The sequence below is a fragment of the Suillus fuscotomentosus genome, assembly GCF_016647785.1.
Source record: "Suillus fuscotomentosus strain FC203 chromosome Unknown F5891scaffold_13, whole genome shotgun sequence".
NCBI lineage: Eukaryota > Fungi > Basidiomycota > Agaricomycetes > Boletales > Suillaceae > Suillus > Suillus fuscotomentosus.
Genome location: NW_024539525.1, coordinates 413,297 through 440,602, shown reverse-complemented (window position 1 = coordinate 440,602; position 27,306 = coordinate 413,297). Strand labels below are relative to the sequence as shown.

The window sequence follows — 27,306 nt, the reverse complement described above, 5'->3', positions numbered from 1 at the left end:
GAAAAGTGCGTTTTGTCCGTAAAACTTGGCAGATTACTCAACGACTTTTAGGGTTTTAATTGCCACCATCAAGGACATGGGCTCATGCCCGTGTCCCCGTTGTCTTACACCAAAAAACATGTTTCCTTTTCTAGGCCTCCTGAAAGACATGAAGAGCCGTGTCACCAATATTCGAATCTACGTCTCGGCTAATATTATCAAGGCACGGGAATATATCTACAATGGGGGTAACACTGTGGATGGCGTGAAGGTTGATGAGACGCTGAGAGAAGGTTCATGGGTGCCTATTCTGGTAAGCGCAAATTGTCTGTTGCCCTGGCGCACCTGCTCAAAGTGACTTGCAGAATACATTTGTCGAGAAGCTGGGAGCACTGGGTCTTGACCCATTTCGTATGCTGGTAGTGGACTTTATGCATGAGTGCGAGTTGGGCACCTGGAAGGCATTATTCAAGCACCTCGTTCGGATCCTTTATGCGCTTCCGGGGGGAAACCAGCTGGTTGCAACATTAGATGCAAGGTAGGCAGAGTTTATGTAGTACTAGTAACCGTGACAAGTCACTAAGTCTATCTCATTACAGATTTCGTCTGGTTCCTACTTTCGGTGACGGGGTAATTCGAATGTTCGCAAACAACACGTCTGAGATGAAGAGGCTGGCGGCGCGAGACTTCGAAGATATCCTACAGGTTTCTTCTCGCTTTATTTGACTCCTATACCCAGTTTGCTGACGGCCTCTTATCAGTGTGCGATACCTGTCTTTGAAGGGCTATTTCCCGCTAGCCATGATAAGATCATACAGTCTCTTTTATATAGGTTCGCTCAGTGGCATGCACTCGCCAAGTTAAGAATTCATTCAGATTCGACGCTAAGTTTCCTTGAGGAAACATTCAAAAAACTCTCTAAGCAGTTGCGGAACTTCCGCGACTCAACCTGCGCTGTTTTCAATACAGTGGAATTACCAAAAGAAAGGGCAGCTCGCCAACAAAAATTGGCGCAGCGTGTTGGACCTAATGGCATTGCTTCGGAACCAAGTGTACCGAGGGTGAAAAGGTTCAATTTGAGCACCTACAAGTTTCACGCCATGGGTGATTATGTACGAACCATCAAGCTCTTTGGTACGATGGATTCTTTCACCACTCAAATTGTAAGCATCGTCTCTTATCTCAAGGATGGTTCTGAAGTTATATTCACTAGGGGGAGCTGGCGCACAGAGCCTTGAAAGCATTTTATCCACTTACTAGCAAGGTGGATACTCCTGCACAGCTAGCGAAACACGAACGGAGGCGGCGTGTACTTCGGCGAGTCGCAGAAGCAGCAGGTGTTTCCTCCTCAAATATCCAATCACCAGCTGATTCTCCTGCTCCATCAATATCCAAAGATCATCATTTTATTGCGATCAGTCGAAATGTGCCGGTCCCTTTGTTCGCGTTTCTCCGGGAACATGATGGCGATACTGCTACTAAGGTAACGCTAATACTTTCGCCCAGTTGACTGCCGGTTCGCTCATGATGGCTTTCAGAACTTCATCCCGAAACTGAAGGACCACATTTTATATAGGTTGAAGAAGTTGGACGTTAGTTGTTGTGACCATATATTCACAGATGAGGAGCGTAACCTGGTCATAATTCCTAATAATACAATCTACTCTGTCCAGACGATGCAGGTACACTATACGACTTACGATATGAGGCGCGGATACGACACTATCAACCCCAGAACACACGCTGACATTATGGTGCTTTCAGGAGAAACCTCACCTTCCCACCCATACTGGTACGCTCGCGTACTGGGTATTTATCACATGGACACGTGGCTCGAAGGTGATGGGTCAGCCCGTGAACAGCACCTCGAGGTCTTGCACGTCAGATGGCTCGCGCCATTAATATCGTCAGGCTATCAGTCAGGCATACAGTGCGCTCGCCTTCCCAAGGTGGCGTTTGTGGAGGAGTCAGATTACGATGCATTCGGATTTCTTGATCCCGGGCAAGTGATTTGAGGAGCCCATTTGATCCCTGCGTTCGCTGCTGAGCGCGGTGTGACTTCACTTCGCCATGGAAAATCGTTAGGACGTGCCCAGGACGAATTGGATGACTGGGAAGCATTTTATGTCGGCATGTAAGTGCAGCATGTCTTCTTGTGAATTGGTGACTGATATGTTAGAGCTAGCTTTGCTGATCGTGACATGTTCTTGCGTTATACGCATTTAGGTGTAGGCCACCCAGTGGCTTCGCGGAGGGTCGTCAGAGGCTGTCTTGGCCTCCGGTCAACAACAACGGTGAGCTCAGGAGGTATGGATGTTGATCAAGGCCGAGACGACGGTGAGTGCCGCGAAGAAGATAATGATGACTCGAATGACGAACAGATGGATGTCGACCAAGTTTGTGAGGAGGTTTCAGACAACGAAAGTGATGAAGAGGAATTTGACTCGGGAGATGACCAAGATCTTGGCGATGAGTTTGATGCGGAGATGCTCGAGGAAATCTCTAATGACCTTTCTTTTTAAAATCATACTAACGGTCATGATAGGTACTGCGTTTTAGTTCAACCAGCTTTCAAGTGTAGGTTGACATAACATACATGTTTTTAGCTGGTGCGACCTTACAGTCTGCCGAGTTAATGTCACTCTCAGTTGATCCTCTTACTGCCTGAGCTTCAACGTCTCCTGGTGGTAGGTGGCATTTTCAATATCATCATCATCAGTTAACGTGACGGTGGCAGCAGCCCCATAATGGGTGTTCCGCAATCATATATATGTCATTCAGTTCCGGAGTCTGGCGTTTGTCAAGTCGTTCTGATAGTTCGACTACAATGATACCCGGCTCTAGCTAGGGAGCCAGATATAACATTTCATATTTATTTATTAATAGTCTCTACTACCACATGATAATAGAGATAACACCCCGACGTGCAGTCGACAATATTTGACATGCAATGTGAAGTTCATATCTAGAGGGCCGATTTTGCACATCATGATAGAGAGAACCCGACGTACAGTCGACAATAGTCGGCATGTAACGTCGAGCCCATGTCCAGGGTCAATGTTGCACATAGTAATAGAAAACCCCCCGGCGTGCAGTCGACGATGGTCGGCATGCAACGCCAAGTCCAGGTCTCGAGTCAATAATGCACATCATGATAAAAAGAACTCGACGTACAGTCGACGATAGTCGACATGTAACGTCGAGCCCATGTCCAGGGTCAATGTAGCACATAGTAGTAGGAAACCCCTGGCGTGCAGTCGATGATGGTCGGCATGCAACGCCAAGTCCAGGTCTCGAGTCAATATTGCACAGCATGATAAAAAGAACTCGACGTACAGTCGACGATAGTCGACATGTAACGTTGAGCCCATGCCCAGGGTCAATGTAGCACATGGTAGTAGGAAACCCCCGGCGTGCAGTCGACGATGGTCGGCATGCAACGCCAAGTCCAGGTCTCGAGTCCATGGCCCGTCACATGTCACAGACAACCTGCAGTGCAGTCGACGATAGTCGACATGCAACATGCAAGTGTCTGTGCACGTCCAAGTTTGAAAGTTGAATTTGAGCGCGCTTGAGCATTGAAGGGGAGGTTCAATTTATTTAAATTCAAACTGCGCTGACAGCCCTTATGATTACATAATGTCATGCTTTGTTTGCAGGCGTGTAAAAGTCACCGCACTCTGCCGAATCCGCCGCACTTTGGGCCGTACTTTTTTGCGCCGTACGGTTGGTTTTCGGGACGTTCTCGCAGGCGTTGCCCATCCCCAGTGATAAAAGACGCGTGAGTTTGAGTTCGTGATTGTTGTGTTGTGCTAAACACGATATTTCCAGGAACTTCATTTGGCTCTTGAGGCTCAACATGTTCCTTTTGTTCACAATCAGTCGAGTCCGAGCAACTCCATCCTGGCTGCAGGCTGAGACTGTATGGTACCGGAACATTCCGACAGGCCAATCCTGGCACCTGTACTTATCCTGACTTGGTCGTGTGCTGCTCTCCTCACGCCTACAGGTACGTTTGCTCAAATTTTTTCACAGTGGACGCTGTCGTATCAAGAGTAAAAATTAGTTGACAGGACTATTACCGTAACGGAGTCTAACTATTTGACCTCGATAGGTTATTGATCTATCATGTTCAGAGACAGGCAATCCCAAATTTCAGCTTTCTTAAATTCTCCAGAACGTCAATCTCCTCGCTCCAGCTCAAATGTTACAAGATCTTCCTCTCGTTCTTCCATTGCTTCCAGCGATGAACGCGTGCTTTTCCATGATACTAATCGCTCCCCTGTCATCCTCGGCATCAGTGCAATGGATATCAAAGCCAGATCAAAGGCTATGAGAGAAATACTCACACGACTCGTAGAGAGAGCCCACGGCGCTATTCAAGTCAAAGTTTTCGGTGATAAGGTTATCCTCGACGAGGGTATGTTCTCTCTCCTTAATACCGCCACTGCCTACTCACGCTCCTGTCAGATGTCGAAAATTGGCCCCGCTGTGATGTACTTATTCCTTTTTTTTCCACCAATTTCCCCCTAGACAAGGCCATGCGTCACCCCTTCTGGATCAACGACCTTGTACCGCAAGCCTTACTATGGGATCGTCGTCTGGTCGGAGCTATTCTCGACCATTTACAGGTCCCGACACCTAAGCGACTAGAAGTTTCTCGCGACGGTGGTCCTCAAGTTGATGCAGAACTCAAAGATGCAATGTCCAAGAAGCTTGGCGTCACATTGGGTGGCTTTAGAGTGACCCCTGAGGTTTCACTTCGCCAAGATGAAAATGCCATCGTCATTGACGGTCAAGTCCTGGAGAAACCCTTTGTAGAAAAACCTGTTAGTGGTGAAGACCACAATGTTTATATTTATTTTCGTGGGGGTGGGGGGCGCCGCCTCTTTAGGAAGGTATGCATCGATTTAATGGGCCTTTTACACATTCCTCGACTTATCTCTTCCGCTACTAGGTCGGTAATAAGTCAAGTGACCTTGATCCTTCATTGAATCATCCGCGGACGGACGGGTCATATATCTACGAGGAGTTCATCGACGTCGATAACTCTGAGGACATCAAGGTCTACACGGTCGGCAAGGATTACTTTCACGCTGAAACTCGAAAATCTCCTGTGGTTGATGGCGTTGTTCATCGAAACACAGAAGGCAAGGAGATTCGGTTTGTCACTCAGTAATTTGTAACCCCATCACTCATGGATGAATCGGTTTATTACCCATCTGAGTGAGAAAGAGAAGATCAAGCATTTGGTCAGAACGTTTGTGGCTTCGACATGCTTCGATGGGAAGGAGGCAAGAAAACTCAGATCATCGATGTCAATGGATGGAGCTTTGTCAAGGGAAATGAGGCTTATTACGGTAAGCAACGATGAGATATCATATCTAGTCGGCTTCATGTCTGATTATCGCTACTTAGACAAGGCTGCCGAGATCTTGGCTAACCTCTGCATTCACGTGTCATCCTCGCCAGAACGTCCGGTACCCTCAGCAGACACTACAACCAGGGGGCAGCCACCAACATGGATCCTCAAGGCGAACGTAACAGTCTTCCGACATGCTGACCGCACGCCTAAACAGAAGTTGAAATTTAATTTTCCTATCGGTGACATATGGACACAGCCTTTCGTTTGGCTACTGAATGGAGAGAAAGAGGAGATAATCCTTCGTGAGACATCTCAACTGAACCTCATCGCCCAAGCAGTCGAGGAGGCAAAAGCTCTGGGTGTGGGTGGCGATGACCTGGCGAAACTCGCGCAGCTCAATACTGCGCTCTTCAATAAGATCAATCTTCCTGGGACTAAAGCGCAGCTAAAGCCAGTGTATTCGAAGAGACAGGCTGGACAGGCAAGGAGATTGACAAAGCTGACACTGGTCTTCAAGTGGGGCGGTGAAGTGCGTTGACTCTTGTACCATTTATGTTGATGCTAATTTCTCAGGCACAGTTCACGCATTCAGCAAGATACCAATCCCGCGACCTGGGAGAGAATATGAAAAAGGATCTGACCATTATGAGTGAGTACATCAAGATGAGGAGAATGGTATAACTGACCTTTGTGTTTAGATAAAGAGGCTCTTCAGAATGTCAAGGTTGATTTGAGATTTGCCTATAGAGACAGTGGCATTCTAAATTTACAATCCAGATCTATACCTCATCCGAGCGCCGTGTGATTGCATCCGCCGAGATTTTTGCTGCAGCACTCGTCGACAACGCCTCTTCGAGTTTTTCTGCTTCTTCGTCGACTCCTAGCAGCTCCCTTTCCTCTCGCTCCTCCCAAGATGGCAGATTAAGCTCACAAGGGACAGCACCTCCGGAACTGATTATTCGTAAAGACCTTCTCGACGACTCCAATGCAGCCAAAGACTTGATGGACGACGTGAAGAAACACCTAAAGATATTGCTGAGACCCGGTGAACCTGAGAAGCGTCCTGAGCTCACATGGCCAAAGAGCATGAAAAAGGAACCGGTCGAAGTTGTCAAGGTCCGTCAGCGCATTGCATATGCATAGGTGAGTCAAATGCTCATGCTACATCATCACAGGAGGTTATCGAACTTTTGAGCTCCTTCCGGGCAATCATGCACAAGAATTTTGAGACTATGGATGTAGACACGATTCAGGAACGATGGTATGAAAATTCATCGACCTTTGGAAAGTGTCAGGTTTACGAATATCTGTAGGTGTTGCGATGATGAACCTTGGTTGTTCAGAGAACGCTGGGACAAACTGTTTGAGAATTTCTGCGATGTCGAACAAAAGAAGTTTGACCCCTCTCGTGTAGGCACCTTCTCATGTGCGTGCACCTGGTGACTGATCCATGTTGATCTTGCAGGTCTCTGAGCTTTATGACACCATCAAGTATTGCGCACTGCACCACCGAACATTCCTGTTCTCCATCTTCGACCAAAACGCTGGCCACGGCCAGGATCCGAGCCAGACTCAAGACCGCAAGTTGCATGAACTCTACGGGCGTGCTAAAGCCCTGTTTGATCTAGTGGCGCCTCAGGAATACAGCATTGAGGCTGATGAAAAGTGTGACTTGATAAACCATGACTCGTTTGTATGAAGTTGAACTTTGTACAGGGAGCAGATTGGCGTTCTGACTTCATTACCACTACTTCGGAAAGTCGTAGAAGACCTCGACGCTACGCAAAACAATGGCGCCAGTCCCTTGACCCTTTATTTCACCAAAGAAAGCCATATTCATACGCTTGTCAATCTCGTGCTGCATTCCGGCCTACCAATTGCTAATAGGCGGATGCCCGAGTTAGACTATTGTGTAAGTTCGGTTCATATCTGAGCATGGAAGTATACTGATAAAGGACTCATTGTAGTCCCATATCACGTAGGTCAATTCTTTGTATCCATTTGTCGACTAACTTCCCTGACCGCCGGCCGACTTACTTCCCCCTAGATTTGAACTCTATGAACACAATTTTGGACGCGGGGATTCTGATAAGGAATATTCGATTAGACTCTCCCTTAGTGAAGGTGCTCACTCGTCGAACGTCCTGGACTCCACCTTGGATGCACGTCATTCTTTAAATGTACAGCCTAAAAGGTGACAAATTTCAGTGATCATTAAATTCGCCCCATGGAGCTAATGATTCTTCGTAGAAAATTGACGCAACACCTGCCATATAGTCTCGTGATCGAGAAACTTTCTAAGCATTTCGGTAAAATGACCGAGGCTAGACTCGTGACCAGTCGCCTTACACAGCGACTACAAATGTAAGCCTTGCGACCATTCCGGAGCCATTCCGGCCATTCCGAATCTATCCACACTTTTCTAACTGTATTTGGACCCGGAGCATCCTGTCTCCCCGTTTATATATCAAGCAAGCTTGAAGCGGCTTGCACAAGCCCGTGCCCGCAATACGCCACAAATGGGCCTCCTGTACCTTGGAACACCCTTAACATGGGATGAAGCGAAGCAGTATGCGGACCATGTTCGAGAACATGGTATCACGTAGTTTCTCTATACCTGGGATCGAGTGAAGGACAGATGCGGCGATGAGTTGCTGTGGGGAGACGAGGTGAATAGTACCAGTCCCCGTTTTGCTTGCTTACATATATAATGAAGGGTGGAATACATGGTCGTTACCTTTGACGATAAGGAGAAAAATGCAAAACTTTCTCTCCGCCAGACTGAGATCCTTGCAAAGCTTAGTCAGGTCGTAGGAGACCTCACAGACGACGATACACCCGCGTTGTGAGTAATTGGATTATCAAGGGAAGCGCCGTAATAGAATTGTTGCTCAGCATGACCGTTCCGACTTTCCACCCAGAATACGGAAGATACATGCTGGAGTCGACTCCTGGCTCTCTATACACGGGCTCTATCCCAGACTTACTATCCGTCGAGACAAACATGCACTACAGGTAATGTCGCGTCTCAATGTTTGTGGGTATAATGTGTGGTATTGAACCTTGTCATTAATAAGACGTACGCTCGCAAAAAGGCACCTGAAGGCAAACGAAATCCCATTCACCTTCACATCTTTCCCTCGCCTAGGAACGCATGGCATCTTTACTGAACCTCATTTCTCATCGGACGATGCCAAGTCCAGCCACAGCCTCTTTTGCCAGAGGAGATCACGAACCCTCACGCACGTTTTCCGCCAGTCACTAACTATTTTGACTGTACATGGACGCAAAACTTAATTAACTTGTTTAGTACCCTAACAGCTAATATCCGCAGTAGACGGGGCTCCAAGGTAGCAATCAACCTTCCCATATTTATTGATGAAAAAACACCTCGACCATTTGTTGACCCCACTATACCATGGCAACGTGAGATATACCAAGAAGATCCGGGTAAGTGCAACCCTATCCCATTTACTGAATCAGATCCTGTCGCACGCAGTGATATGCTGCTTGGGAACTGCGGTTCTCGCAAGACTGCAAACAGTTTATGTTGTGCTTAACGTCTGGTTTGTGGTGAAGTCGTACAGGTGCATTCGAGTTACTGAATTACTGCGAGTAGTTTGTGTCTTGCCGTTATTATTGGCCTTCCTGCTGCAACCCCAAAGGCGAACATGAACAGTGCAAGTTATGCGCTTGGTAATTTCACAAATTGTCAGTGAATACGTCCTGGTGGTGAACTCGACTGAATCAGAATGGTATTTGCAGTGAACGGCTGGACAGATGGCTACGCATTCATTCTAAGTTTCTTTGCACCGGCATGGACTATTGGTATGTTCTCACAGGGCGTTGCACGTCTCATGGGCACTGATGTCATGTTGAAGGTTCTTTTGACTCGAATGTGCATATCGACGAGGAATCGTCGAATGCTGCCACTGCTGCTCCATGGGCCATTGTAAGTCTCGAACCCGGTGTTTGTTCAATTACTGAGTGCATTCCAGGTCGGCGCCATCGGTATCGCAGGCATCCTTGGTTGGGGTACGTAGTATTTATTCATGTTAACTTCTCTAACACTGCCTATCGTCTTGCAGCAATCAACGTCTCTCTTACATTCTGTGTGGGCAGCGACCTGGAGTCCCTTCTGAACAGCCCGGTTGGACAACCCATGGCCCAAATTTTCTTCAACAGCTTCAGCCAAAAGGGAACGCTTGCACTGTGGTCCTTCATCGTGCTTGTTCAGTAAGTGGACAGTTGTGCCCTTTGAACTATGATTGATCAGGTGCAGATATATGATGGGCTCGAGCATGGTCCTTGCATCATCCCGCCAAACATTCGCATTTTTCCGTGATGGCACACTTCCGTTCTCATCCGTCCTCTATCGCATGAACAGCTTCACCAAGACGCCCGTCAACACTGTTTGGTTCGTCGCGATCATCTCGATCATCCTCGGCATGTTGTCGTTCGCGGGCCCGCAAGCTATCAACACCATCTTTTCTCTATCCGTCACAGCGTTATACATCGCATAATCAATCTCGATCATCGCGCGCTTCGTGTTCACAAATGACTTCAAGCCTAATCCCTTCAATTTAGGCATCTTTGTGAGTCGGACAGCTTAGTGCTTAAGGATGCTTGTTGACTATTGAGTTGTGATTTGAAGAGCATTCCAGTTGCTTTCATTGCCGTGTCGTACATGTGCATTATGGACATCGCATTTTTCTTCCCGACGACACCACAAACTGATGTTGCGAACATGAACTACACCGTGGTCGTGCTAGGTGGTATACTCTTTTTGTCTATCGTGTGGTACTACTTCCCCGTGTATGGTGGTGTGCATTGGTTCACGGTGTAGATGAGGAATCTTGACTATACGTGAAAACACTTAAAACAAAAGGGGTGCTCAACAGCAAGACCGGGATACGAGACAACGACTCGACCCAAAGGACAACCACTGAGAGAAGTTCCTCGAAATAAAGTGGAGGGAAACTCTGTGAGCTAGGCGGGCGCTAATGGGCGCGAGAAGATAACGCGCGCGAAGGCGCGCGTGCGCGAGGCGAAGGCGCGCGAGATGCGCGCGTGAGCGGGAGGTCCGAGAATGCGCGCGCGCGAAGCGAAGGCGCGCCTAAAGCGTTAGAGGCAAGATCTTACTGAGGAGTGAGTGCAAAGGTGGAGGATTGACAGGAGGATATGATCAGATAACAAGTGGGGAGGTGATCTATTCACTTTCCAGTCTACAAAGATAAGGGAAAAGTAAGTCCAGAACTAAAGGAAACCCTTCTGTATTTAAGAATGGAGAAGGCGCGCTTCCGAGCGCGCTCCCGAACCGAGTAACCATATCAACTCTAATTATAACTAAGTTTAAATAAACTTTCCATAAGTAGCGCGGATGTCGGACCGAAGATTTTATTAGTTCAATGGATAAGATAGAAATAACGCACCAGCGAATCAGTAAGGACATGGGACGGATGGACGGACGATAGCGCGAAGACCTATGAGGAGGCGCGCGAACGCGCGCGCGAAGCGCGCATAGCGCGTGCGTAGGTAAGGCGCGCGTAAGTGCGCGCGAGTTCGGATAAGGCGCGCGCGAGTGCGCGCGAGACTGGTCCTTAGGAGTAGAGCTGTAATGTATAGGAATGTATGGTTAAAGGCCGGATATTCGTCATTGAGACGCGCGAGTCTCTACAACGGGCCCAGTGTCAAACATTGGGAAGGTAACTGAGGAGAAAGTGTCGAGTATTCGAGAGTCAGTAGAGAAGAATATACGCGAGGATGTTACGGCGGTACCTGTTGGGGCTCAAGATTCTGATAGTGAGTCCATTATAGACTTTATTTGCTCAACCCGTACAAGGAATGTGGAATTGCATTTGTTTTACGAAGGGACGAACGAATCGAGGGGTTTCTTTTAAGCTTACGGAGACCGATATGGATACTCCACATAAATGCGCGAGGAGACTTGGTCTGACACAGTTCTCACTGCTTAGAACACGACTGCGTGTCCCTGTGTCAAGGTGCACTACAGGACTTTTTTTTTTTTGATGAGTTTTTCCTTCGACACGATTGATCATGTTGAAATCAAAACTCATCAAAACATCACCGTGACCCTCCACAGAAGTCTAATGAGCGTGGGTTGTAACGCCATTTTTTGACATCTAGTATGCCTTTCGAGATTTACTGCGACCAGGTCAATCTACGTTGCCACTGGCATATGCAACAACACCAGCACTGGTACTTCTACTTTCTATTCCTTTGGGCATTGACACAAATTATGGGCATGCGCTGATTATCAATGATTCGTAGGCTCTGGTATAATCGTGCAACCTAACGGATTTGGTTATGCAGCAGATCACAAAACGACAACATGGCGCGAACATTCTCAACGTCTTGGCAGAATATTCAATCCACAAACTGGCAGACTCTTAAATTCAAACCGCCCCCACCAAACTCTCCCATCGGGTGGCGTGTAGAGTTCCGTAGCATGGAGGTGCAAATGACAGACTTTGAGAACGCTGCATTTGCTGTCTTCATTGTCCTCCTTTCGCGCGCCATCCTAGCATTCAACCTTAATTTCTATATTCCTATTTCCAAGGTTCAAACGGATATTTCTCGATGTCATTTGACTGATATTGTAGCAGGTTGATCAGAACACCATTCCAATACTTTCTGTTTCATCTATTAACAGTGGCAGATAAAAACAGATGGTCTTGCCAATCCCGGTTCCAACATCGAGCACAACATTGTAACCCTCGAGAACTGCGGCAGCCGCCTCAAGTTGCCATGTGAATGGTTATGGCCAAGACTTTCTTCAGCGTGGTGTGCGAGATCGTCCAGGTCAACTTCACCACAGTGAAACTTACGAAGTTTTGAGAGAACTGGCATTGTTGTGCAGGGAGATTTTTGCTCAATCACTTCACTGTGTCCCACTACATATTAGAATGTATTTTGCTCATGTACTATCTCAACTGCAGAATCTGTTCTTTTGTAGCATTTTCTTCGTTTGATACTCTGGAGAGCTCTGGAGTCACCTCCTCACCAATACTGCGGTTGCCTAATTTGGTTGTAGTCGGAGTTTGAACACCTTCTCTGTTGGCTCTGCAGGAAGTGCTACCAGACGCCTTGCTTGAGCTACATTCCACCATAACTCTCACGCAAGACAAGGCGAGCCGTCGGTGACGAGACTAGTAAGTCCGAGCCAAGTCTTTGGTATCATTTAGTCATTTTTTGTTTATCTATGCTTGTACGCCACACCCAAATACTTCAATCGAAATCGTTGACGGGTTGAACTCACCAAGTTCGCACCATGCCACGCACCAAAATGACAGCTCCAAGAGCTACTGGCGGGCTTGCCCCTCATAAGGGGTTTCCAGCCAAAATTTCACTACTAGTGCGGCGGCCTGAGACGGAGAACCTGCCTCATGGCAGCCTTCAAGTCGCGAAGGCCGCTACTGGTGGCGCAGTACCACCTCAAGTTCAAGAAATGGCGCGTTCTTACTCAGTCGCGGTTGTCCAGCCAGAACTATTCAGAAACGAAGTGAGTTATAGTCAGTTCTATGACAGACAGACTGATGTATTTCCATAGTTTTGTATGCTTTGCCAAGATGGCGCACGCGACGGACATTGCATCTACGAATGTGATGAGGACGGCTGCCCTCGGGGCGTCTGCACTGGCTGCATCTCAATCCCGGGTAGCTCCCTGCAAGAGGTAATGCAGCCCACTGTTGTATTTTGCTGTATCCATTGTCATACGGCCCGCGATAAAACATCGGGGGAGGTCACACCGTACTACGTACGTTGATTTATTTGTACTTATTTGGTGTTCTTCTCAATCCCACTTATTTAGGGATTTTATTTGAATGGCAAACCCATCCTCCCGTCATTCTTGCCCATCGTTGGCCACTTGGAATTTTCTAAACGTTCCGAAATATCCGCAATCCCTGTCCTAATAATCCATTTCAAAATTGTCGGCTCTGAAACTACCGCGACCCCCATCAATACGGTCCACTCATACCTTTCGCCGTACTTCTCAAATGGCGGTCTCCGCCTCGTCGATGTAGAGTTTGACCTCGGTACTGCACAAAAAAGGGATGCATACTCTGAGAAGTGTGAGACACTCGTGAAACAGGTAATGGGGGACCGCAGCTACCAGATTGTGTGTATTGCAATCACTAATCATACAAACGACGAAAACGGCGACCCCTTTCTCGGATACGACAAAGAAACCAAAGGCAGCTATATCGCCACCACTGTTCCTGACGTGCGTATATCTAGTTGTATCTTTGTTAGATCCTAATCTGGTCTCTTGCAGTTCATCGATACTCTGCTTGACCCATGGAGCAAGGTGCTTCAGTGTGCGAAGAACACTACGCTGTTTTTCTTCGGATGTGGAGCCCTCGTTAATTACCCCGAAAGTTTTGGCGGTTTGAGTTCGTCTGCTGGCCGTCACAAGCTTACATCCATAGTGGCATTCACCGCCAAGCACTTCCATCCATCCATCACCTGCCACTTCCTGACGACATTTGCTCAGCTCGTACTTATCGAGCGTTTTACCCTGCGCGAGGCTTTTCCTAGTATCCTCGAACAATCAGGACTGGGGATGCACACCGAGGTCATTCTAATGACCATGCCAATGATCCCGTCTTCGGACAACAACCCAGAGTGCACTCGTTTCTCCTTCGCCCACGCGAAGGCCCGTCCGTGGGGATGTACACTTCCCATGCAGTGTGCCCAGTGTGGGTGTCCGACTGTGTGGAAACGAATCAAGGCCAACGCCTCGGAGATGTCTGCGACCTTTCAGTGTTCATTCAAAGGCTATGGCAAAGGGGCTGACGGCAGATGATCTTTTCCCGCATCCACCTACACCTGCAAGGCTCCAAAGGGCTCAAAGTTGCTTCCGGGGAAAAGACGAGATGTTGCGTGGTTAGAGATTCCTGTTCATCCTGACACTGGCTTGTTGCGGCACGCAGACTGATACTGACTTAGAGCGATATGACTTCAAGCCTGTGTACGCCAATACTTCATGATTCGGTTAAATTGACTGCTACCAATACTCCCTACTCTAACTTGAAGTCCTAGTCGCCACGGTGGTAGTCTAATTAGCGAACATGTAGCCTCTAATTCCAACCAGCGAAATACTGCAGACGTTGTACGATTTACATCCCATCGATGCTTTGGTACCTATGATAGTAAACAAAGATGGACGCGTACTCTATATTGCTTTGACCACGTGTTCGCAAAATTACTGAGTAAGCCGTTGAAGTGACAGTCGGAAGGAGCCGTAGTCACGCTGACAGGCGGACTGATAACAATCTCTTCTCATCCTTACCATATCAGTACCTCTCTTGACCATTATGGTTGATTGTGTCCTCAGGGTTATAGTGAGAGCTGATTTTCATCCTGTCATATAGCAGAGCCAACAGTCCCAACTTCCACTGCAGCACTGCCAGTGGCAAACCTGAAGTTTTCACATTAACGGATGTACTTTTCGTGTTGGCATACCAGGAAGGTAAACACCATGTTTTTAGAATCATAAGTCACCACTCATGCAACAAATCTGGGACTTACAGAATTGACCAGTGCCTTCCTCATGCGGCGGCTAAGCTTGGGGGTCCGTGATATCGTTGGAGACGACAACGGTAATCGACCTGATGGATTTGTGCTTGTCATTTGTCATTGATGGCGCTGCGCTGGACCACGCTTTTCCGGATGACGGCAACGAGGCTCTCCACCTTCCGGTAGGCTTTCGCAACAAACTGGAGTTCTGCTTAGTGAGCCATGCACCGGTCTCAATCTTGCATAGCTACTGACTCTTTTTCCCCAAAGCGCATTTGAGTTTACTCACCTGTTATTTTGGAACTCGTTCTGGACTATTTCTCTTGTCCTCGGAATTAGTCTGTTTGATCGAATAGTTGGTAAGATCATACCGCTAGACATACGAGCTGTTGGTTTCTAATGAATTGCACAGATGCCGATGTTCTGATGGCCTTCCCTGAACTGTATCACTATGGTCGCGAACGGACTTGGTTTTCCATGAAATCATATCACAGGTTATTCTACATAGAGCTATATGTTACACAGCCTGGATCTTCTGTGCTGATCGGCCTCTTTCTCGGCACAGGGCGCCATCACCATGTTCTTTGGCACTCAGTGGGTATTCCAGTCCTGCAGATACATGTATGTTCTTATAAAGTATTTTTTCTAGCGAGAACTACTACTCTGCTCTCGAAATGGTTGAGTCTGCTACGCGTTACCTGAAACTGCACGCGACAAAATCAAACTCTTTTCCAAGGTAGCTGCATGTTGTTTCGTGTCTCGATTCTTTTCAACATCGCGTTCCCCAGGACGCTCACGAGTACATTGTCTTTGGGCTCCTCGGAGAAATACTTCTCGCATTAATTCAATGCAACAAGAAGGGTGTCCCAAAACCCCTCGTCAAGGTCATCGCGAAGCAAGTGCTTCTCGGCCTTCAATATCTCCACTATGAATGCGATCTTGTTCGCACCGACATTGAACCTGAGAGCATTTGTGCGTATTTAATTATCTCTGTATTCCCATCCGTCCCACTGACGAGTTACTCCGTTAGTCATTTCCATACCAGCTGTTGAAACTCGTATTCATACGGACTTGTCTATGTCGCCAGCCGCTTTGGGGTGAGTCCTTTATCACGCGCCCGGAGCGAAGTGTCCGAATTGAGTAGGCTGATTTTGATAGCAAGATGCGGAGTAGCCGCGTTGCCCCTCGTCTGAATGCGGCGCGTCCTGCATCGCCTGGGTTGTTTTCCCCCGGTGGGTGTGGGAGTGTGTTAGTACCGTATCCTAGGACGATGCCTATCGTTGGGTTTGGCCATGGTCCATGATTCAACAGCGTTGCCTAGAAGCCATGACCTACATCGTCAGTTTAAATAAACAGTCGTTGCTATTCTTCTTGGCCAAATGTGAACTTCCAGCCGGTTTGGGGAAGATGCTCTCCAGGAATGGTCAAGGCAAGGAGAAACAAATGTCCCCAGACACATTTGCCAATTGTACTGCTTCTTGGTCTTCTTGATCGACAATCACTCCTTAAAATACCCCCGACAATGGATCTGGTCGTGACGCTCTTGTCAACGGTCACCAAACCTCTGACAAGTCTCAAATCGGATAAGAAGGAACAGCTAAGTGACGTTGCACCAGAGACTTCCACTTCTGTGGTACCTGCACCAACTATCTCTGAGGGACAATGAGTTACCCCATATCGCAACTCTGTCGCTACCCGAGAACTCCCCTGCAGCTGCGATGAGCGCTCCACCGCTCCTGCCTATTAGACGAGCCTCAGAGCAACAGGCTGCTCAGCAGAAACGTGCATCCACTGTTCCTGGGAGGAGCAATCGTCCCGCTGCTAGTACTGGTCCGAAAGTGGTAGCATGCAACTTCTGTAGAGGTTGGTTCATTGAGCATCGTGTCATTATGGACTGATTCAAGCATCCTATGTAGCGAGGAAGACGAAGTGCGACGGAGCGCATCCAGCCTGTTCCAGCTGTGCGCGAAGGTCCCTCCCATGTAACTACAATCACGATTCCAGCACCAACGGCGTGAATAAAAAAGGAACTCGACGTGCCTCTACCTCCAAGGCAAATCCCCCTCAAGCACACCTTTCTTCCGTGCAGTCACCTCCCTCCCACTCCCCTCCTTCTTCAACGGTTGTCGGCGACTCTCGTTATTCTGCCGGGAAGTCCTCTGAGGACAACCAAGGAGAGCCCATGGATGTCGATCAGAAGAGAAAGATGGACGACATGGAGCCTTCGCATATTCAAAAGAGAATGAGGGTGGATGAAACCAGTGGGGACGTTATACCCTGAGCACCATCCATCGATCACCCCTCATCATCACTCCCCCTGACCAAACCGGGTGTAAACTGTAGAAGATGCGAAACCATTAGTTGTTGTCCCCCCACGAATCCCCCCTTCGGTGTTACGTTTGATCGTGAACGTTCTTGCGGTCGGAGAGTGTTCATCACGCACCTTCCAGCAGTCTCTTACCTTGATACAAAATCTCTCACACATTCCTGACACGCGCTATATCATCACGCAGGAGCTTAAAGCAAAGGCACATGATTGTGGACACGCTGTTATTGCTGACCTGGGCGATCTCATGAATGCCTTGACGATAACTTGAATGTCTTGGCGTCCTCCGTTGCGCCGCAGCGCTCTCCGACCTGCATCACCTTTGGTCCCCGACTTTCACTTGACTACCCTACATTCGTTCATAATGCGCTTCTTTTTAACTCTCAGTCTCATACTCCCATCCGTGCTCGCAGCACCTTTTAAATTCCCCACCCACCACCAACATGTAAGTCTCTCGCTAACCATCCAGGCATACCACTCATTCTACCAGTAGTCACCCCCCTGCGTTATCACAGGTGTCGCTTATCTAAACCCTCGTCACGCCCTCGTCCTCCTTGGCAAACGAGAACCCGACCCTCCCACCAGAGACTCTGAGTGCGTTTTCCCCGAACTCTCACTCTTTTATTTATTTTATTTTATTTACATTTCTATGACGCTTTATCACATTGGAATCTTTAACTTCCGACTCAGAGGTCCGGCAGAGAATGACAGTGTGCTCGGCACAACCACTCCAGGAGGTGCTCCCTTAGCGTCCAGTGACCAGAATGCCAGCTCTCCCACTGCTGCTAGTCCTTCGACAGCTCCTGCAACTACTACTTCACCTGCCCCATCTCCTTCAGAGACTCATGGAAGTACCACAGCTGGGCTCACGTCAACTGGTACTCTCGCCGGCAGCGACTCGGATGCTCATGGAACTTCGGCCAACACTGCGAGAAACCCTTCCTCTGAAAACGCAGCTTCCTTTGCGGATTTGGAGATAACACTAACACAGTCCGGCTCATCTGCATTTGACACACCAATACCCCAAGATATGACAGCCGGCTTCTCCAGCCCTGTCATGGACAGCAGCGTATCCGACAGCTTTGGCGATGTATCTGGCACCGCAGGGGCGAATGGCATGACGAAGACAAGGGAATTAGACCCACCGGTGCCGTTGACCTTGACGAGCGGATTGGATTATGATTGTGAGTACGGTGTGTATCTCACATTTACTGATGTGCATCGGGGGGTGGAAAATTTATCCTATGGTACAGGTTACATGTGTAATGAAAGCGTTGTGAGTACGTAAATTCGCCCATCCAAACCATGAGACTAATGTGCACCTCTCAGCCCTAAGAGGTACTCGATCTCCTTCATTTCCAACTCTAACAGCCTACGCTCTCTTGCGATCCACAGCACCATCATGGCACGCATCTCTTCTCCCCAAAGTGGCGGCCGCGGGAACGGTACAAATGGTTGTTCTGGGCGATAGAGCTGTTGGCGCACGCGCACATGCGCCATCGCCCATGTCGCGTAAAGAATTTCCTAGAATTTATTAATTCATTTTTTGTATGTATATTCTTTCACTTACCAATGGTTCATCTTGAATTGTAAATGACACTTCGCGACGGCTCGGTAAATGGTTTATACGCTGATATCGTGACCCACCCGTGCGCGCCACGACGAGACAGATCAGCGCTGATCAAGGGTTCAATTGACAACGTACCTGGTTATGATCCCCGTCCATTTCTCTATTTCCGTTCCTGTTTACCCAGTCTCTGAGTTCATTTCTGTAGTTTTGCATTGTGAAAGTTGGATGAATTGAAGTTTCTGACTGCGGTCACTGAATCTTCGAATATCGAGCAGTTGATGGTATGCTAATTGGATAATCGATTATGTGTAACATCGAGGTGACAACTACCGTGACATCAACACTACCTGGACCGATGTAGAGAATCATGCCTCTCATGGCGTGATATGGTAGTTTTCACCAAGGAGTATACAGCACGAACTCATAGCATTACTCTGTGCGCTACCCGCAGCTATCTCTATATGAGGCGCAGCTTTCCCACGCAACGCGCGCCATGCGCGCACCATTCCCGCGCTTCACGATGTATACGCGCGCGCGCGTTCCCGCGCTTGCGCGCCCTATAGCGCCAGCCATCCAGATGCATCCATCCACTGTCCACCAAGCTCCCTAGTATGTATATTTCCATTTCCTTTATTAGCATAGTTCCACCTTTATTTTTATCATAGTTTCTCACTCATATATATTTTTACATACCTACTCGGTAGCGCTTCGGCTCCGCATGAGCGCGCTTAGGCGCGCTATATAAGCGCCAGCAGTACATACTACACTGGACCTGACTTTTCCCTTGAACTTACTAGTTATCACCCACTATTTACTTAGCAGTACATAGTAGAAGTCTATTGGTCTACACTTTGCATCTATCTTTTCTTATATTGCTTTATATCATCACTTAAGCTTAGTCTCTTTTATTTCCGCTTACGCGCGCGCGCTTTCCCGCGCTTCGCGCTAATACGCGCGCGCGTTCCCGCGCCTTCGTACCTTGCGCGCACTTGCGCTTTCTCACGCTTCGCTGAAGCGCGTACCTCTAGATCTTCGCAGCACTCGCTTCCCCTAGGGTCGAACGCACTTGTCTCCTCAAGAATAGCAGACTAGGTAACGCGCGACCTCACAACATTTTATAGATACAGTTAGGAGCATCCTTGTTCCTCATTGTATTGTTGTTTCTACACCGACGGAGTGATTTCTTTCTTTGTAATCTGCGTTATTGTCACATAGTCGGGCGTAGTACTAAGCATTCCTTCTCCCCTTCCTCCTCCCAATTTATCCTTGCGACTCGCAACATATGAGATAGTCCAAGTGCCTTCGGATACTTCTCCAATAGATGTCTGCGTACTCGGGCCTCAGGCCTGTACACTTCAACTCGGATGCCGCATCATTAGTAGTACTACTACGACTCGGAGGTGACCGTGACTACTAAGTACTAAGTAAGTCATCCAGTCAACTGTCGTGAAGTATCTAGTAGCATTTTGACAAATTGTCTGATGGCGCGTCACGTCGGCGGCTGAGACTACTACTCTGAACGCCATTACCATAGTGCCCGTCCTGATCGCCCTTACCCCCGGGCCTATGATCTTATAACAACTTCCTGCCGCTTCTTTCGAGATGCTGATCCAAATCTTCAGAATTAAAACCAACTAATCCTCCTGCCGGTGTTAGTGCTATCCACGAATACCGCTCATCCGAGCCTCCGCGCTAGTTGTAAGTGACGACCTATGACATATGTCCGATACATCTCAGCTGAATTCCTTGTTAGATTGACGCTGGCCCAGTGGGTCTGGTAGCAGCGCTGACGCTCCTCCAAAACGGTATCTCAGTTTGCATCATCGATAATCTGGTAGCAACGTTGACGCTCCTCCAAAACGGTGTCTTAGTTCGCATCATCGATAAAGACCCTACCCTCGTGTCGGACAGTGTAGTGCTGGAACATGGGTTTGTGCCACATCCACTTGTCATATCTCCCCATGGTCTCATTGAACGCATTCTCTATGTATATTGTACTAGCCGCGCTCCCTCGAACTCTACAACTTCCTGGGCATTTCGGAAGTCAACAGTCTAGGAACACCAGCCCCTGTCATGCGTGGATACAAGCCCGGGATGTTGGAAGTTCTGAAAGACTCATTGATGGTCCCGCATATCGAACCTACTCCAGCAATACCATTCGTGCGCAACACCGTCGCCTGATCAAACCTTCATGCTCATTCGATTTTTAGTATTGAAGGGTCAGTAGCTCCTAGATGTCGTTCTGCGACGCCATCTAGAAAAATTCTCTTGTTCTGTCGAGATGGGCACCGAACTCCCGTCACTGCTGTTCTAGCAAAGAATGGCATATCAGAAATTTTTGATACTGAGTCGATCATCGGCGCTGATGGTGCTAAAGATGAGACGCAGCTAAATCTGTTGGGATGCGCCAGACTAAAAGTGGCTTGGCAGGCATCGTGCGCAAGCAACTTGGCCTCACATTTTCGGGCGAGATTAGAAAGGATACTCTGATTGTGACCGGAGACATCAGCTTGACGCGTTGGCCTCGATAGACTGGTACGTCTTGTTTTCTACATATCTCATGGAAAGCTATCCTGATGCAGCCTTGAAGCATTGGCACCGATTTGGAAACTTCCATGAACCAGGGTATGTTCAGTTGAGGCTTGGAGACATGTATATTGACGATATGCAACCTCTCATTGTGTCCAACAGACGAAGCTGGCAATGACGGTTGACAATTTTTCTTCTTTGGTCATGAACTAGATTTGGCAAAGATTGCTGCGAGCGAAAAGCTCATTTTCGAGACTATTGCGTTGTTAATACCAACGGAGATTTCATTCAACAAGGTGGTTTGGATGAGCAACTTCCGGTGCGTTTCGTGTTCTATCACGGTGTTGATGCATGTTTATCGGTTTGTTCCAGAGCTAATATCTGGGTGGTGAATAAGTTTAGCGAGGGTCAAGCGTTCGTTACAGATGGTATGTGGTTCTGTTTCAAATGCATATGACTGTACTCACACATGTCGTCGTAGACGCTGCTCAGTATGCTATCTTTGAAAGCTTCTTTGTAAACTGCCGCTAACACATATCCAAGCGTCCATCATAGCCCAACGGGTGGTCGGGTATGGTTGATCCGATCATTGTTGCTAATACTTGCTCATATGTCTACGAACAGGAACTCAATTCAGGCGTACAAAATGCAGTAAGTCGGGTAGATGCAGCATGTGTGTTACAACTGACCGCGCCCTATACCAGTTCAATCTGAGATGGAAGCTTACACCAAGTTCGGTACCGTCCACGACAAATTTTTAGCGCGGTGTTCGTAATGGTCAGCTTGAACTAAGTGGGTAGTAAGTCTTATGTTCTACTGTTTCGTAATCTTTATATCTAACGTGTTGCTACAAGACATAGCAAAACTCTTTGAACCCCTCCATCAGCAGCAGCATCGAAGCCTTCGAAATGCAGCAGGCTCGAATAATAGTAAGTTGTCATTACCGTCAAATTCCGTATAAGCCCCAAGCTCATTCTACATGGCTTCCAGCGATAATGTCGATCTGTATTTAGGCAGAAAAGGAAGCAGGAGCACAGATGAGCGGAAGGATAGGTGGTCGTGGGTAGAGTCCCTAGCATGCCTAAGTCTTTGCAGCTAGACTTTTGGAAAAAGATGTCGTATGAAAGGCCGCAGCCCCATCATCGTTTCATACTGTCATTAGTTCCTCTGTGCAACTCACGCATCACATCCGAGTTTTGTGCACAAATTTACTTTTCACTTTTCTTTCTCTAATTAGTGTGTATGCTAGGCAATACGTGAACGTATATATTTTAATGCTAATAAAAATCCAAACTTTGCAGTTATCGGCATTGTGTCTGGAAAGCCATGAAAAGCTTATCAGAACAAGGAAGAATGAGAATGAACGGCAACTTTGAGAAGAGTGCGCTACCATACCTGTCGTGTTGCGATGGCGCCATATCACGACTTCGTGGTGGACTTCAGTGACATTATACATATGTTTAGCAGTGCCAAAGTTACTTTTCGCGAGAAGGTCATGGATAACCTCGAATAGTATCTTAACCTGGAAGAAAAAAGTCAAAAGTAAACGACGTCGAGAGAAGCGCGCTAACCTACCTTGCGTGTTGCGATGGCACCATGTCACAACTTCGTGGTGGACTTGAATAGCATTATACATCTGTTGAGCAGTGCCAACGCTCCTTTTCACGATAATGTCTTGAATAATGTCGTAATTCAATATATAAATCAGGCAAAACGACAATGCTCAAAATAATTGGCATAAGTAAGCTATCACCCCCCATCTGTTGCAAAGGAGGAATGGGATGACCTCGTTGTGAAAAGCTCATGTCACTCTACATTTACAGGTGTCAATGGCTATGTATCTACAACTCCAATTTCTCGCAGTATATATGATATTATTTAGCAGGAGCAGAATTGTATCCTTCTATAGTTCTCACGGGTACAATATCAAGGACTCATCGGTTCTCTGATGCTATTGTGTATTTACATAAATGGCATGAGGCCACCCTTTCTCCAATTTCTTGTTGCACTTTACTACGGTCAGATTGATCATCGACCTCAAGTATTGAATCACGACAATCAATTGGGGGACTCGAGGTCAGTTCCTCCTCCAGACATCGAGACACGCAATGAAACAAACGCTGCTGAAGGCCCGGTAGGTGGCTGATATTCATGAAGTTGAGGCGCTGACTCTTGTCAATGCACCTTTGTCTACGTCTAGGGTCGACCCCGTGGCAAAATCTGTCGGTTTCTAGGGAAGATTACGAATGATGTGATCACAAAGATTTCTGTGAGTCGAAATTGAATCGAAATCAATGTTGAGTGTACTGAGATTGGGCTGATATTGTACGCAAGTGCTCGAACTTGAAGGATTCGCGCAGCTGCGACCCTGTTCTCCCTAACGTCGATCATGAAGGCTCATCAATTCCCAATATCGAAGTAGATGACATTCCAGTTTCTGCTCTTTCTGTCTAACATCTACTGGCCGCACAGGTTCAACCTGCCACCATTCAGGATGCTTCTACTGGTGTGAAACAAGGTGCCGATCCCCAATCGTTGTACGTGGTACTTCGGGACGCCTATGGTGATGCAGATGCACTTTTGGGACCTGTCAGATCCGTAGTGTCTGCAGGCCGAAATGCACCAGCAGCTCTCGATGATATGGACAATATGGAGGCCACATATCTTCAACCCCTCAGGATATTCGACACTGTGATCAGGGAAGTCGCAGAGGTATGATCTCTCTCCTCATCAGAACTGGACTAATACTGTTCCGCAGGTACATCCATATGCAAAGATGGCATTGGGTGTGCTATCTTGCGCATCCAAAGTATGTTTTTCTTTGCTCTTATTCACACTTCCTGCTCAGTTGTTCTGCTTGCAGATAATTCTTGCTCAAGCAGATCGCGACGAAGCGATACTCGACCTCTACAAGAAGTTGGGTCAAGTGTACAGCTTCATGACGCAAGACGACACACTTGATCAGATTTCGTCGATGAGCACCATTTTGGGACAGATCTCTCAACAGACCCTTGAATGTGCGCATTTCATCAGGAATTATTCAGAGAAGAAAAACTTTTGTGAGTCTCCAACAAGTCGTTTCACTGCAGATTTTCAATTTTATCATAGGGAAGAGACTTGGAAAGAACGTTCTTTCGGAAACAGACGACACGATACAACGGTATAATAACGTGTTGGATGCGCTTATGCAAAACTTCCGGGACCAAGTTGCTCGCGACGTAGCCATCTACATCCACCATACAGGTAAGGATTCGGACTTGCTTCTGGCTCGACAGTCATTTATACTTTTACAGGTGAAATACTGGACCTCAGTGGTATGGCTTATGCGGAGGCCGCAGGACTAGATACTAGGAAACGATGTCTGCCAGGGACGCGCACGGACATTCTCTCCAACATCATGAGATGGATCAACGACAGTGGAGATGATGCTCCACGCGTGCTATGGCTATCTGGCCCTGCCGGAACGGGTAAATCAGCCATCGCTCACACGATCGCTAGCTCATTCATTGGGGTGGGCGGACTCGGTTCTTGTTACTGCTTCGACCAAAACATGGACGATCACCATAAAAAGGTCTTCTCTACCATTGCGCGCGACCTGGCCGACTGTCATCCCCAGATGAGACAAGCGTTAGCAGACGCAGTCCGGAACGCAAATGCGCTCAAGACTACAGCGGATATCGTACAGCAGTGGCAGGAGCTTCTTATTGAACCGCTAGGGAAGCTTTCTGAGTCACCTGTAGGGCCTGTTGTGATCATTATTGACGCACTAGACGAAAGTGGCAAGGCAGTGGAGACACGCAGCGACCTTCTACGCATTCTTGCCGGTAAACTTCGAGATCCCACCATCACTCATGTCACGAAACTTCCGAAAAACTTCCAGATCATCGTTACTTCTCGCCCACTCCATGATATAGAAGCAGCGTTTGCAGGTACTCAACATATTCGACGGATGTCCATGGACGACATTTCATCAGCCATCGCAGAGCGCGACATTCATGCTTACATATCGAACCAGTTGGAAGAGTTTTCGGATTTTGGGGACACACAGTTTCCAGTGCTTGCTAAGAAAGCTGATGGCCTGTTTGAGTGGGCACATCTTGCTTGTAAATCCATCAAAGCACCCCCTCCTGGCTTATCTTCATCCGAGTCCTTCGATGCTGTGGTATCCCGCATTCCCGCTGAGCGGGAAAACTTATTGTATGATATGTATGATTTTATTTTGACAGAGATCATGCGAATAGACCAATCTCCCCGTTCTACGTCTCTGCACAAACAGCTAACGAGATTTCGTTCTGTGATGGGACAAATCCTTGGTGCAGCTGAACCCCTCTCTTTGGAGTCCCTGAATGTTATGCGGAACCGATTTCCAGACAATAGCGAGCATTACGAAGTGCAAGTCATGGTCAAACATATGGGATCCCTCCTCAGTGGCACCGCCGGCTCATCCACCCCCATCTGACCCCTTCATACCTCCTTCCGTGATTTCCTTACAGACCGCGAATGCAGTGGAGAGTTCTTCGTTGACGTGTCGAAGGCACATCGAGACCTTGCTTTCGCATCGCTTCGAGTGATGGAATATGAACTTTCTCTCAATATTTGCGATCTAAAATCATCGTATCTCCCAAACTCCGAAGATCCCGGTCTGCGAGAACGAGTTGAAAAATGCATCCCCCCACATCTATCCTATGCCTGCCGATCCTGGCCTGTCCATGTACAAGCAATTGACTTCGATCCAGACCTTGCCAAAGAAATAAAATCCTTCTTCAACCATGAGCGACTGTTCTTCTGGCTCGAGGCACTTGGCCTTATCAATGCGCTCAGCGGCATAGTCCCCGCCCTCCCGCTTATCGCCAAGTGGCTGAAGGTGAGCACGTGGTTATTGATCGTCAGATAACATGCTCGCTAACACGGATTCACAATTACAGGGTCACACCGGATACGAAGAAGCCTCGTCTGCTGCAATGGACGTGCATAGGTTTATCCAAATCTTCGGTGGCCTCATCTTGCACAGTACACCTCATCTCTACGTATCAGCACTGCCATTCTCTCCCCTTAACTCTGCACTATCCAAAATGTTCACCGCACGGTTTCCTAACTCTCTTCATCTGGCATCTCGGCGTGATATCAACTGGACGGCTGTCCAGATGGTGATCAGCGGACACACTGATTGGGTTAGGTCAGTCTCGTTCTCGCCGGATGGAACTCGCATCGCGACTGGATCGGATGATCGCACTGTGCGGCTGTGGGATACAACAACGGGACAACCAGTAGGCGAGTCCTTGCTGGGGCATACTGACTCAGTTCGCTCAGTTTCATTCTCACCAGATGGGACATGCATCGCGTCTAGCTCGGATGATCACACTGTCCAGTTGTGGGATGTAGCAACGTGTCGGCCCATTGGTGAACCCTTATTGGGACATACTGGGCCGGTGAAGTCAGTCGCATTCTTACCAAACGGAACTCGCATCGTGACAGGTTCATATGATAGGACTGTCCGACTATGGGATACAGCAACGCGGCAACCAGTTGGTGAACCCTTACAAGAGCACACTGAGAGGGTTAACTCAGTGTCGTTCTCGTGGGATGGGACTCGCATCGCTTCTGGTTCACACGATAACACTGTCCGACTGTGGGAAGCGGCAACAGGGCAGCCAGCCAGTGAACCCTTGAAAGGGCACACTTCTTCGGTCTTATCAGTCTCATTCTCTCCGGATGGGACTCGTATTGCCACTAGTTCTGCAGATATGACTGTCCGACTGTGGGACGCGGCGACAGGGAAGCCTGTCTGCGAGCCCCTGGAGGGTCACACTGATTGGGTGAGATCAGTTTCGTTCTCGCCCAATGGAACCCGCATCGTGACAGGCTCGGATGATCAAACTGTCCAGCTGTGGGATGCAGCAACAGGGCAGTCAGTAGGTAGGCCCTTGCTGGGGCACACTTATTGGGTTATTGTAAGCACGCTGGCTTACCTGAGTTCTCATAATCAGTACATATACC

The 27,306-nt window shown here is 48.0% G+C and overlaps 8 protein-coding genes across 8 annotated transcripts; all 8 read left to right on the top strand.

The window, feature by feature from the left end:
• Positions 1–4,284: 4,284 nt before the first annotated feature.
• F5891DRAFT_1127223 (cortical actin cytoskeleton protein asp1) lies at positions 4,285–7,950 on the top strand (the record flags this gene model as incomplete). Its single annotated transcript, XM_041364162.1, has 15 exons — positions 4,285–4,399; positions 4,450–4,877; positions 4,937–5,142; positions 5,215–5,339; positions 5,398–5,873; positions 5,924–5,993; positions 6,043–6,068; positions 6,122–6,460; positions 6,520–6,605; positions 6,658–6,754; positions 6,810–7,009; positions 7,061–7,243; positions 7,392–7,538; positions 7,595–7,676; positions 7,789–7,950. 15 exons carry the CDS (start codon positions 4,285–4,287, stop codon positions 7,948–7,950), a joined length of 2,742 nt encoding a protein of 913 aa, XP_041228946.1.
• A 3,746-nt stretch (positions 7,951–11,696) lies between these two features.
• On the top strand, positions 11,697–12,027 carry F5891DRAFT_1185511 (glutamate-cysteine ligase catalytic subunit; the record flags this gene model as incomplete). Its single annotated transcript, XM_041366561.1, has 2 exons — positions 11,697–11,924; positions 11,971–12,027. The coding sequence occupies 2 exons, from the start codon at positions 11,697–11,699 to the stop codon at positions 12,025–12,027; spliced, it is 285 nt and encodes a 94-aa protein (XP_041228945.1).
• A 608-nt stretch (positions 12,028–12,635) lies between these two features.
• Positions 12,636–14,171, top strand: F5891DRAFT_1185510 (uncharacterized protein; the record flags this gene model as incomplete). Its single annotated transcript, XM_041366560.1, has 4 exons — positions 12,636–12,866; positions 12,915–13,121; positions 13,176–13,589; positions 13,641–14,171. The coding sequence occupies 4 exons, from the start codon at positions 12,636–12,638 to the stop codon at positions 14,169–14,171; spliced, it is 1,383 nt and encodes a 460-aa protein (XP_041228944.1).
• Positions 14,172–15,627: 1,456 nt separating this feature from the next.
• F5891DRAFT_934852 (uncharacterized protein) lies at positions 15,628–15,825 on the top strand (the record flags this gene model as incomplete). The annotated part of the gene is made up of 1 exon (XM_041374030.1): positions 15,628–15,825. A coding segment is annotated over one exon (198 nt), but the record flags the coding sequence as incomplete, so codon positions are not given.
• A 1,749-nt stretch (positions 15,826–17,574) lies between these two features.
• F5891DRAFT_1185508 (uncharacterized protein) lies at positions 17,575–18,748 on the top strand (the record flags this gene model as incomplete). Its single annotated transcript, XM_041366559.1, has 3 exons — positions 17,575–17,655; positions 17,704–18,490; positions 18,540–18,748. The coding sequence occupies 3 exons, from the start codon at positions 17,575–17,577 to the stop codon at positions 18,746–18,748; spliced, it is 1,077 nt and encodes a 358-aa protein (XP_041228942.1).
• A 1,785-nt stretch (positions 18,749–20,533) lies between these two features.
• Positions 20,534–21,604, top strand: F5891DRAFT_1019030 (uncharacterized protein; the record flags this gene model as incomplete). Its single annotated transcript, XM_041361067.1, has 6 exons — positions 20,534–20,622; positions 20,670–20,709; positions 20,782–20,940; positions 21,008–21,055; positions 21,100–21,148; positions 21,211–21,604. Coding segments are annotated over 6 exons (486 nt in total), but the record flags the coding sequence as incomplete, so codon positions are not given.
• On the top strand, positions 21,396–22,070 carry F5891DRAFT_1211888 (uncharacterized protein; the record flags this gene model as incomplete). The annotated part of the gene is made up of 7 exons (XM_041369211.1): positions 21,396–21,405; positions 21,523–21,628; positions 21,682–21,737; positions 21,791–21,800; positions 21,853–21,880; positions 21,934–21,960; positions 22,014–22,070. The coding sequence occupies 7 exons, from the start codon at positions 21,396–21,398 to the stop codon at positions 22,068–22,070; spliced, it is 294 nt and encodes a 97-aa protein (XP_041228940.1).
• Positions 22,071–24,058: 1,988 nt separating this feature from the next.
• F5891DRAFT_947518 (uncharacterized protein) lies at positions 24,059–25,768 on the top strand (the record flags this gene model as incomplete). The annotated part of the gene is made up of 4 exons (XM_041374749.1): positions 24,059–24,118; positions 24,173–24,368; positions 24,418–24,552; positions 24,585–25,768. Coding segments are annotated over 4 exons (1,575 nt in total), but the record flags the coding sequence as incomplete, so codon positions are not given.
• Positions 25,769–27,306: the final 1,538 nt, after the last annotated feature.